At 37.1% G+C, this 12837-nt stretch overlaps 1 protein-coding gene across 2 annotated transcripts in view; it reads right to left on the bottom strand.

The window, feature by feature from the left end:
* Positions 1–1659: 1659 nt before the first annotated feature.
* emp2 (epithelial membrane protein 2) overlaps positions 1660–12837 on the bottom strand; it is a 21042-nt gene continuing 9864 nt past the window's right edge. The window contains exons 1-6 of one of the 2 annotated variants that reach the window (XM_037689532.1): positions 6174–6230; positions 6040–6099; positions 5669–5886; positions 5480–5585; positions 5266–5406; positions 1660–2725 (exon numbers count right to left, since the gene is read on the bottom strand). In XM_037689532.1, the coding sequence (XP_037545460.1) occupies positions 2556–2725; positions 5266–5406; positions 5480–5585; positions 5669–5746 (495 nt within the window). In that variant the 5' untranslated portion in view covers positions 5747–5886; positions 6040–6099; positions 6174–6230 and the 3' untranslated portion in view covers positions 1660–2555. Of the gene's footprint in view, positions 2726–5265; positions 5407–5479; positions 5586–5668; positions 5887–6039; positions 6100–6173; positions 6231–12837 lie in introns of those variants that run through there. The other variant, XM_037689533.1, reaches the window with a different exon arrangement.

Below are 12837 nucleotides of genomic sequence, written 5' to 3'. Positions count from 1 at the left end.
ACAATAATAATTTAAAGTTATGCACAACAGAGCTGAGACTTTTTGACTGGGGACTTTTTGAGGTTCTTCAGGCTTTTTGTTTTGTAGCTTGGATGATAGATTACCTCTTGTTGCCCTTGGGTCATTTTGGTCTAGGGGTGGTGGGACGGTTTAGAGCAGTGGTTCTCAAACCGGGGTCCCCGGACCCCCGAGAGTCCACGACCCAGTGCTTGGGGTTCCGCAACTTTTTAAAATTTTTATAAGCATGTAGATGTTTAACAACTCATTAAAATACACCAACATTCAGGAAATTGCATCTACTTTATTCAAAAATTTCTGGGGGAGGACCCCCAGACCCTGCATTGATCGGTTTACAAATTAACCCGTTACTTGGTATGACTACTGCTGTTATGGTTCTGTTCAGCTGTTTTCTATAATAATTTGAATTGGCAATAATCCCTCGCTACATCACGGTTCGTTGTTTGCGGAGTCACTATCGCAGTTTTTCAAAATAAGATTGGACATGACACACAATTGGTTATCGATGGATGAGTCGCACCATCGACATGGAATTTTTATTTAAAATAAATTATTTTAAATTGTTTAGCACCTGCTGCACCTGTGTGCAGCCCACAGCTGCAGAAGCGTCCTCCTGCAGCGTGTCATATCGCTGTTCTGCAGCAAAGAAATGGGCGTGGCCGAGAGATCATGACATGCTGTGCTCTTTTACCCAAGTTCTGGTGAGCCGTTAACTTTTTTCTTGGGTTCTTTATTTAAAAGGTCCAAGTGTGACACATTCTCCATAAGATAGACAAGAAAGCAAGCAGGGACAGATGGACACGCACATTTACTTTTATTAAGATTCTATCCAAAAAGGTGAAACGCAGAAATTCTGCAGCCTGAAAACACATGTTGCAGTTTTCTCTGTCAACTTTCAGTCAGGAAATGTGATGCATACAAACACAACCTCTTAAATGACTGAAGCTGCCTGCGACGTTGCAACTGAGGTCAAAGTCAATAGCAAAAAAAAAAGGGGGGGGGGGGAGCAAAGTCAAGCCAGAAGGGCCTGTTTAAAAAGTAAAATTTAAAAAAATGCAAAGCTACACATTTAAAAACTTGTCAAACCAAACAGGAAAAACATGTTCAATTTAAGCTTGTAAAAAAAAAAAAAATTTAAGATAATGAAATGCTCAATGTGGAATTAATACTTAACATTAAGAATGAACAGACATGAATTGAAGTTTGACTTGTGATTATTTTTCAGGATAATAGTGGTTTGTAGTAGCTGTAGAAACTCTTCAAAACTATATAATTTCAGATACAAACATGAAAATAAATGTAGACTGAATGTACTCAAGTTACATGAGGGAAATGCAGCAGTCTTATAAGTATAAATGAAAAGCTTAGAATCGAATTTTAACTTGAGTGTTGGGATTTGCACAAAGTTTAGAGATAAAAACTTTTAAATCAAAATTTTGAGATTCAAAGTTTGTAGCAGCTGTAAAGTTAATACTCTGCTGCTCTCTGAAATGTTTCCCCTCTCAAAGTCTTAAGTATTTCTATCAAAAATGTCAGAAAGCATTAAAGAAAATCAATGGCTGGTAAGTTGCTCTAATAATTCATTATTCTCAAAAGCCACAGGTGCATAGCACTTTAATGAATGAACCCAGAGCAGCCCGGCCAGACAGCAACAAAGACAAATCATCCATGTAATTTTATAATACAAGAAAATAAAAAAGTGGTTTCATACAATAGCTTTATCTTCTTCAGAGAAGCCACGACAAAAATCTTCATTCTCATTTCAAGTATGCATGTTTGTCTTTCAAATGTAATCCCAAATATCACGGCACATCAGTTCCTTTTTCACCAACAGAACACAAGTCCGTCATAAAAGGAATACAAAGAATAAAATCCTCCACGTCATATTTTGGCTGTACACCAACGTCACTACATCTTGTATGTTTTGGTTAACTTAAATGTTTTTTAACTTGTTTTAGGAGAGTTTAGAGCTGAACTATGATGTAGGAACAAATTATCTGCCGTTTCATAAGAAGAGTGCAGCCTTTGGTTAATCTTGCTGTTGTGGAGTGTTTTAATAAAACACTGCAACAAAAGTTTAATGAGCATCTAGGAGCCGACGCTGAGTGGGGACAGATCATTACAGATGCATGTGGCATGAATTTATTTAAATCAATTCTATGTGGAGTAAATAACTCAGGAGAGTGAGTCGAAAAAAATCGTGGCCTTTGCACATCAAACATGAACCAGTTTAATGACTCGTGTTGGATGTTTCTAGAAACAGAGGCTGAAGTATATAAAAGCAGACACATTAGTACTCAGGATGGGGTTGATGCACATGCATCTGCCACATATAAACAAAAAAAAAAATATTGAAGCACCATCAAGTAGAATAAATGCACTTATTTTGGGTTTGCATGTGTTAAAATGACTCAAAGTCCACATCTGAACCCGTCGCTGAGATTGTCTTGAAACACTTAAAAAAATAATAATCATCTCAGGGTCGGAGAGAACACGTGTTCAAGATCCTATCAGTATTTGTTGCATCCCTGTCATTTCTATGTGCGTTTCCTGAGTATCAGGTACATAAGGCCACTAATCAGAGTGGTGGGGAAGCTGATCCACGCCAGGATGTAGGAGGAGCCGAAGGAGCCTTTTTGAAGCGTGGTCTCATGAAAACTCTTGTTCTCAGCCGTGTAGATGGATGCTGCAATCAGCGCACATAGAGCTGGAAGAAGGAGAAATAAAAGAAATGTCAAGTTAGCATAATGGAAAAGATTCATCATCATCTAGTTTTCACCTAAAGCAAGTTGCAGCTGCACTTTTATTACTTGCCCAATTTGTGCTGTGGTAAAATGAAGCCGTCGATATGACAATGTCTGAAATCATGACATTCTGTGCCGTTTTAGATCATTTAGAGTTTAGAAACATTGTTTAGAATATTGCAAGAGTGTTGGAAGGGTTTAAACCACCTTATACATTATATAATAGAATAAACTACTTACTACTTGTACTACTATTAATGCTTTGTGGTTTTTCCACTTATTGCAGGTCTTCAGGGTACGGATCCCCGTCGACAAACGAGGGACTACTGTAGTGCCCTAGGTGACATTTTTTCCGCTTTTCAAAAAGACCCCCCCACCCCCCAGGATCTGCCAGTAATGTGAACGGTCATGGTCTCACATCTTGGTACGTCCTGGGTCCAGACAAACTGTCCCATTTTCAACTACTCACAATGGTGAAGACGCCCTCTGGTTTAAATGGTAATAAGGTTTTCTTGCACCTTTATCCCTAGTTGAAGTGAGGGAGAGAGATTTTTGAATCCCACACAACACCAGCATCAGCTTCAAGGGGACTCCACCTCAGGCATCAAGAAATGTTTATAGCCAGAAAACAAGCTGCAACTTTTTATTGTAACAAAATTAACTTAACCGTATGTTGATTTGTCTTCAAGTTTACCTGAAATGTCTGATTTGCATTTTCTTGACATTTTAAAAACATACACTAAGGAATGTTGTGTTTAAAAGAATTTTATCAAAGAACATATTAAACCATCTTTAATTATTACCCGTCCCGTGAAGGACAGAATGTTCATTAATTCATTAATTTTAAAAAAAGCGTCAACTTTGGTGATCTCACTCCCCCCCTTCTTTTTCTCTGTTCTTTCAGCGCTCCCTTCTTCAGGGGTCTCCACAGCGAACCAACTTGCTTGAAGGACTTGTCGCCGTTTTTACGCCGAATGTCCTTCCTGACGCAACCACAGACCACCGAGCTACCCCAGCCCTGTGTGGAGCAGAGAGCTGCCATCTAGGGTGCCAGGGGGAGCAGATGGGGGTTAAGGGCCTTGCTCAAGGGCCCAGAGTGGGGCAAATGAGGGTGGAGGGAGGTGTGGGTGCTCCACCTTTTCCACCTACATTTTTTATGTCAGTACCGGGGTTTGAACCGGCTATTTTCCAATCACAGGCCCACCTTCTCTAGCCTTTGCACCACCCCTTAAATATTATTGTCTTATTTTTCTTTTAATTTGCTCTTTGAGGCAAAGCTTAAATACAAGTTAAATCATCTTACTTGGCCGAGTGCCACAGCTGATTGGTGGAAACATTTTAAGACACGCCCCTTTCATTTGGAGTGAACCAGTCGAAAATGTGTTGACCAGGAGAGGAGTGGAAGAGGAGGATAACGGGCATCTACAAAAGTTTAACTTTAAAAAAAAAAAAGTTAGAATTTTTCCCTGTCAAAGTTTTAGAATAGTTTTAAGTGCGTGACTGAGCCACGTGTTTGAACTTTATACCTTTAATTTCTTCTATACCGTAGACTTTAAAGCAAAACAGACCAGAGCTGAAACAAATGTTGACGATTTTTGAAAAACTGATTTGAGAAATGTTTCAGTGAAGCTAAATGAAACATTTTGTACAAAAAACTTTTACTCCAAGGGTGAATTAGAAACTAGTTACTTCACCCCTCTATGGACAGTAAAGTGGTCGAGCCATCCAACTCGTCAAATTGAGCTGTAACGGGCACGTTTCAAACAAAGTGAGAAGCTGCTACAGCAGAGAATCACAAATAGGAGCACATTTCCCATTAAAAATATTAAAGTATTGTCAGCTTCTAACATCTAGTTTGGTGAATTCAGATACCCATCATTTTATGTCTGATAAAGCATAAAAAAAAATAAAATAAAAAAAAAAGTTGTATTCCCATCTGCACACAGCCCAAGTCTGACTTGTTAACATTTACACGACTTGCGTTGAAAGTCTGATCTGGGAATGACGGCAGACCTGACAAATAGTTTACAGTAATTGCATCTCAGAAAAATCTGTAGAACTGGACGGGCTCAAAACCCCCAGCTGAACAAGTTTTCTGCCTTTTATGCATTCAAGCACTGTAGCAGTAGAATTTCTAATTCAAGTAGTTCAGTGATTAATGGTACATATGACTGCAGCAACAGCTAGCCTTTCCACCCAGCTAAAACTGACCACGTGGTTGATTATGGAAAGATGATGATGCAACCCATCTCAAATAAAGTATTTTTTTTTTAATTAGACCATCTATAGCAGGGCTAGTCAACAAACTGCTCCAGGGCCAGACAGAATCCAAAACCCACAGACCGCCAGTTGAACAGCCCTGGTCTAGAGATTGCACATCGTTAGCCAGAAGGAGAAACTTGGCTAAATGACTTCCATGGTTTTGCCTTGTAATTATTTATTTTTTTATTTTAAGAAATTAGACAGGAATTAAAATTTAAAAATGGATGACCGTTTTACTTACAGGCCAACAGCTGGATCACAGCTGTGAAAATGAATCTCTCTCCCTGTTTGATGCTGAAAAGCTGCAGGATGAAGACGAAGAAGCTGACGCAGCATAAAATGGTGGCCAGGATGATCGTAGCCTGAACTGCCTGCAGATAAGCTGAGGGAGAGAGGACGTTCAAATACAGAAACGGCTCACACTCGTGGCAGGAGAGGAGAGTCAAGAGTCTTACCTTTTGCAACAGTGTGGCTGTTCTTCACAGGGTAGCAGGTGACGTTACAGGAGTACCACAAATCAGTGTAGATGACATCACCTTGGTCTGACACCACCCACCACGCCTTCAGCAGGGAGAAGCATGTGGAATGAATTCAAGTACATAAAGTCCCATGCTATGAAAGTATAAATATTCATGTGTACTTACATTGTGAATAGTGGCAACAAAGAGTAGGATAGCAGCAGCCAGGTGGAAGAGGACGATGAAGGCGAGGACGATTAACATGGCTTCCCTTCAGTCTTGTGGGGTACGTTGCTCTTTTGTTCACACAAGTCAGAGAATTTTCAGCGTCTTTATCACCCGGACTGGGAATGAGAAGAGCGATGTTGCTGCTTTGAGCTCTTCTGAGTGTTTGTAGATGATGTCTGTTACGTAAAGAGAAAAAAAAAACGTGTTGGGAACAACACATTATTATAATAATATATAAAATTATGAATTACCGGTAATCGTTTTTACTTTTATGGCTTGAACATTTCAAAGAGGTTTAGCGTAAAGGTTATGAATAATAATCATCATACCTGTTTCAGGTTATCAAGCTCTGGGTTGAGCTGAACCCAGGTGCAGACAGACACAGGGAACTAGAGGGTAAAAATAAAGAAAATGTTTATTAAATAAATACAGAAACAAAGGCTGTCATAGCAGCAAAACTTACAAACTAAAGGAGCACGGAGGAACAGAGCAGGATGGCAGATGACTAGTGTCCACAGACAGGGAGGAAACACGACGACGCTGAACTAAGAGACACTAACGAGACAACGATGAACACCTGGGGTGATTGTGATCGAGAGCAGGTGGAGCTGAGGAGCTGGAAACATGAAGGGAGAAACACTAGGGAAGCTGGAGAAAGTTGTTACATCTTCACCTGAAACAAGCTAAACTAACTGAAAGAAAATGAGTTATATTTATTTATTTATCCTTATGGATTTTAATTTTTAATTGTTTTTTTTAAGCATCATTCCAGTTTACACTTCAAACCAGCAGGTGGCGGTAACACTTCAAAAACGTGTCTGCCAACCGCCAAATAAAACCAAAAAAGAAGTAGTAGTTTTTTTTTTTTTGTTTGTTTTTTGAGTCGTTTTTTTTTATTTATTTATTTTTTTTTTATTAGAACAATACAAACACAAAAAGACATACAAAGACAGTCACAATGACAGCTTCACAATCAACAAACTTTCCAGAAAATATACATACAAAAAACCTCCCCAACAATATCCCGAACAAAACCACAACATCTTAGTGCATTCTAAAAATATTAACAACAAATTATAGGCGAGTAATCAGGGATAAAAAATAATATTAACATCACAATAAAATAAAAACAAAAATAAAATAAAAACGTGGGGTTTATACCAACTTAAATTCTGATATTATTGAAAAAAGTTTGACTGCTGGGGCTGTATTAATTTTTTTCAAAGATTTACAAAATAATAATAAATCATTTTTTAATGCTTTTACAGCTGGAAGACATTTTGTAAAACGACATTTATGAATGTAAAATTTTGCAAACAGTATAATATTATTAATCAAATATTCAACTTTTTTATTCCTTATTGAAATTCCAAATTTTATTCCATTCCAGGAAAATGGTTCAACTTGGAGAGATTTAGATATCAACCAGTTATATATTTCTTTCCAAAGATTATTTACAGTTTCACACTCGTAGAACAAATGTTCTGTTGATTCCGATAATGACTTACAAAAACGACACTCCTCCATTTCAAATTTAAAAATTCTCTTAATGAATTCCTGTGAAGGGTAAATATCATTTAGAATTTTAAAGTGGATTTCTTTAAATTTAGGAGGGATTGGAAATTTCAAAAATTTAGTTCTAATTGAACAAATTTCTTGTTTGTTAAAGTTTTTTAAGTAACATGTTCTTTTAGAGGACCCAGGGTATAATTCTTCAATTAGGAGTTTTCTCAAAACCAGGTTATTGCACTTTTTATCTACAAAGTTTATGTTATTAATTATTATTTTATGTAATCTAGGGATTGGAGTCTGATCTAAATTATTCTTGATTAAATGAATCATAGCCCTTGGAATATTATCAACCACATTTCTGTAATCCTCCGATGTACATATTATTCTATATTTATTACTGAATTCCTCATATTTTAACAAATCCCCTTCATCATTCATCAAATGAACAACAGACCAAACTTGTTTTTCCATCCATCCCTCCATAAATATTGATTTTCTTCTCCTTAGAATCACCCTGTTGTTCCACAGTGGGACATTATGTGGACTAAAGTTATGCTTGTAAACCATTTTCCAGTAGAACAGGACCTGTTGATGAAAGGCAGAGAGTTTCACGGGTAACTTGGAAACCTCAAAGTCACATTTCAAAAGGAAATCTAGGCCACCTAATTTTCTAAATACAAATTTAGGTAAAGAGAACCAAATATCTTCACTACTTCTTAGAAATGACTGAAGCCATCTTAGTTTTAGAGCACCGTTCATGGTTTCAAAATCAATCGCTTTTATTCCTCCCTCCTCATAACTTTTAATCATGTCTGCTTTCCTGATGTAATGATGTTTATTTTTCCAAATGAAATTAAAAATTAAGGTGTTTATTTCTTTAGTGGCTTTTGTGGAGAGGGATAAAGAATAAATGGGATATATTAGTCTGGAGATAAATTCAGTTTTTGTCAATAATGATCTTCCAAATAAAGTCAAGTCTCTCTGCAGCCAATTATTTAGGATTGTTCTGGATTTCTCAATCGGACTCTGAATGTTCTTACTGATACTAGACTTAGAATCTTTAGATATCCATACACCCAAGTAACGGACCTCCTTTTTCACTGGGATATTACACAGCATCTTTTCCGAGGTGTCACGAATACTTAAAAGTTCACATTTATTAAGATTAAGAATTAGACCTGAAGCCTTGGAGAATGATTCCATCACCTGAAGAGCGACAGGTATTTGGTCTTTATCTTTCAAAAACAGAGTTGTGTCATCCGCTAACTGACTAATAAGTATTTTTGACCCATCTATATTAATACCTTCAATTTCTGAGTTTTTTAATTGGATGGACAGTAATTCAGCGACTGTAATAAACAACAATGGAGATAAACTACAACCTTGTCTTATTCCTCTTCCTATATTAAATCTTGAAGTTGTACCTTCCGGAAGGGAAACACAACTATTAATATCTGTGTGTAACATCTTAATTATGTCCAAAAAATATTCTCCAAATCCAAAATGTTTTAATGTATCATAAATAAAAGGATGTTCAACTGAATCAAATGCTTTTTGAAAATCAAGAAATAAAATATAAGCATCATCTTCTACCAGATCACTATAATCTATAAGATCTAAAACTAATCTGATATTATTATGAATTGATCTACCTTTCATGAATCCTGATTGAGAGTTGCTTATGATTTTTCCTAGACCTGATTTTAACCTAGATGCCAGAGCCATGGTGAGGAGTTTATAGTCTGTGTTAAGAAGAGTAATAGGCCTTAAATTATTTAAGATTCTTTTGTCTTTTTCTGGTTTAGGGATTAATTTTATTAAACCTTGTTTCATCGTTGTCATCAATTCCTTTTGGTTAATACTTTCTACAATTGCATCAAATAATAATGTTTTTATTTCTTCCCAAAAATGCTTATAGAAATTAGCAGTTAATCCATCTGGACCAGGCGAACGATCAGATGCAATTTTTTTAATAACTTCATCTAATTCTTCTGATTTTAAATTTTCTTCACATAAATTTTTGAAGTGCTCATCAATTTTTGGAATCTTATCTCCTGTCATTTGAAAGAAAATTTTTGAATCTTGTTCACTATAAGAAGGAGAATAAATATTACTATAAAACTTATAAATTTCTTTAGAAATTAGTTTAGAGTTTGTACATTCCTTATCATTAATTAAAAGACAAGAAATTGCATTTTTTTCCTGTCTTCTTTTTTCCAGCCTAATAAAAAAAGATGAATTTTTTTCCCCATCTTCTATCCACTTTGCTCGTGATCTGACAAATGCACCTTGGGCTTTATTAAGATAAAACTGGTCTAACTGAGTCTGTATATTTGATATTTCTATTTTATCTTCTTCTGACCAATTCACTTTAGAGTAATAATTTAGCAATGTTTGAACCAAATTAGTTTCCTTCTCCCTTGTTTCCAATTTTTGTCTTTTACTAAAGTAGAGAGTTTTCTTATTGAAAATTTTAAAAATTCCCATTTTTGTATTTGGGATAAGTTGGTATTCTTATTAATATCTAAAAAAAGAAGTAGTAGTATAAGGGAAACTGGAGACACAAGTAAAACAGACTCATAGAAAAAAAAACTAAAAACATGAACCACAAGAAGAGCAAACAAAAACACAAAAGAATCCTGACATAGACGTCTTTTTAAAAATCCAAAGTTTTGCAGAAATTACAGTTTAGATCTGAGTGGACTGAATAGCTAACTTAAAACGTTCCTGGAGAAACTTTGATGGAGGCTGCCACATAGTAATAGTTGTATGGCATGCTGTTGTATCATGTAATAGGTAAATGTGGCTAATGACAAATTCAAAAAAGTTCAATACAAAAACAACTGGATTTTATTGTTTTTTACTTTATACTTTGTTTTTTTCTTGAACTTTTTTGAATTTACCATGTCCTGGATGACTGAGAATCTTCACCAGCTATTAATGACACAATCAGCTTGCCACAGTCCCCCCACCTTCATTCTGTTCGTTGCTTGGAACCGTCAAAACAGCAGCACCACCCCGGCGAAATGCAGCTAATTTGACTATTCAAGTGCATTTATTAAGCAAATGTTAGACTGAGGCACACCTTTGTTATAATTTCGAGCAAACAAATAATTGTTTAGGTGCTTTTCTTGTTAAATTTTGATTAAACGAGTAGCATTCCTCCGCTTTCCTTTTTTTTCCTCCCTGTCTGCGCACTCCTGGGAGCACCTCAGCAGCAAAACTATTTTAGAAATTCAGCTGATTTGACCATTAAAGTGCATTTATTAAGCAAACTCTAAAACAGTTAAGTCTGGTCCTCTGGACATTCAAAAAACAAAACAAAGAAAAACAAAACCAGAAAATTTCATCTTTCATCCAAAAGACTTCTTCAGTTTTGGATGAAAGACGAAACGTTTCTATTTTTGTTTTTGTTTGTTTGTTTTGTTGTTTTGTTTTGTTTTGTTTTTTGAATGTCCAGAGGACCAGACTTAACTTTTTTAGATTTTTCTACCTGGATAATTGAGTTATTATTGGGTTTGGAAATGCAGCTGATTTGACACTCAAAGTGCATTAAACGCACTTTATTAAGCAAACGTTACATTGAGACTAGGGCATTAACAGAGTACTCGAGTAATCTACACATCGATTGCTAGGACATCTATCGAGGTTAAAAATGTAACGTCGAGTAACCGCAGTGACGTCATATTATGTGACCACCGTGTAACCGTAGGGGGCGGTGTTGCACTGGTCACAGAGTATGGTGTAACACCGGGTCCAATCCACCGAACCAGAACCAGCTTCCTCTGACCTTGTTTCACAAACAAAAAGCAAAAAATATTAATCTCTAAACCTATAAAAAAAAAATCTATAAACATATTAATCTCTAAAACTAAACTTAATGCGCACCACAGCTGGCGGTGGTGCGGGGTGGTCAAACCCCCCCCCCCCCACCTCCCCACGTTAAAACCAGCTAATGATTTAGTGTTTGTAGAAACTGCTAAGATATTTTTAAAACTTGACGGTATTTTACGATAACAAAACCTAAAAGGTTTTGACCCCTTTAGTTCATGGAGAGAGTTATCTATTTTATCAAACTGAGGATGTCAAAGAGCTATCTATCACAGGTAAGATATTAACTGTTCATAACATTTCCACATAACGCAACTTGAAAAGGGGCAGCACGGTGGCGCAACTGGTAGAGCTGCTGCCTCTCAGCGAGCAGGTCCTTGGTTCAAACCCGGTCCAGGGGCCTTTCTGGGTGGAGTTTGCATGTTCTCCCCGTGCATGCGTGGGTTTTCTCTGGGTACTCCGGTTTCCTCCCACAGACCAAAAACATGCATGTTAGGCTGATTGGTAACTCTAAATTGTCCCTAGGTGTGAGTGAGAGAGTGAATGGTTGTTTGTCTCGTTTGTCTCTATGTGGCCCTGTGATGGACTTGCGACCCGTCCAGGGTGTACCCCGCCCCTCGCACAGTGATTGCTGGACATGGGCACCAGCGACCCCCGTGACCCAAAATGGAATAAGAGGGTAAAGAAAATGGATGGATGGATGGGCAACTTGAAAAGATCTAAACTGCCCCTTTAAAGGGTTTGCCAAACACACAGCATAATCTGGCAAAATTTGTTTTAATTTCTTTTAGAGATGTGAGATAAAGATCCAACAACAAAACATTTTTATGCTATAGAATTAAGCTTTTTTAACTTAAAAAGTAAAGCTTAGAAGTGCAGCATTAACATATTTACTGCATATTTGACTCAAATTCAACTGAGATGGGAAAAAAATGTCATAATTGTCAGTGGTGTCTGAGCCTCTATGTCTACATCTGGAATCAATCACCAACACACAACATTTCCAAACAGCTGAGAAAAATGCAGTTAATAAAACACGCCAGTGTTTGCTGTCTCAGTCTCCCTTCAAATCACACAAAAAACATGTTTATGTTGTGTCTGTGTGTAAACCAGTGTTTGGGAGACTGTGTCTCTCATCTAAAATATGTGGGAGAGTGATGTTTACAAGGAGCCCTGAATCCAGACCATGAACTGCTGAAGGAAGCAGACGCTATAAAACCACGTCTGATTGGTTCAGTCCTACACTGAACCGCACGGAGGAATGAACGTACAGAAACTAGTAAAACTCTGAAAACTAGCCACAGAATAATATCTAAATCAATGGTTCTCAAACTGGGGTCCCCGGATCCCAATGGTACACTAAAATATCTAAAATATATGCCAGTCACTAATGGTGCTAAACAATACATCAAACAACAGCAGCACAATTCTCATAGGTTCTGATCGGCTATAATTTACACGCGTAATGCGAGTGGAGTCACACAAACTGGGATTTATTCAAAGCATGCAACAAAAATATAGAAATAAGGCGCCAAAAAGTGAAAAAGAAATAAATCTACAGCAGCATGGTCCAATTGGCAGAGTGGTTCTGATGACAGTGAGGTTATCTTAGCAACATGGTCCAGTTAGCAGCATGATACTGTTAGCAGTGAGGTTCGGTTAGCGGCGTGGCCTTGTTAGCAGGCCTTGTTAGCAGGCCTTGTTAGCAGGTCTTGTTAACAGGTCTTGTTAGCAGGTCTTGTTAGCAGGTCTTGTTAGCAGGTCTTGTTAGCAGGCCTTGTTAG

The sequence above is a fragment of the Nematolebias whitei genome, chromosome 15 (genome assembly GCF_014905685.2).
Source record: "Nematolebias whitei isolate Nwh7 chromosome 15, NemWhi1, whole genome shotgun sequence".
In the NCBI taxonomy this organism is placed as follows: domain Eukaryota; kingdom Metazoa; phylum Chordata; class Actinopteri; order Cyprinodontiformes; family Rivulidae; genus Nematolebias; species Nematolebias whitei.
This window is presented reverse-complemented; position numbering and strand designations above follow the sequence as displayed.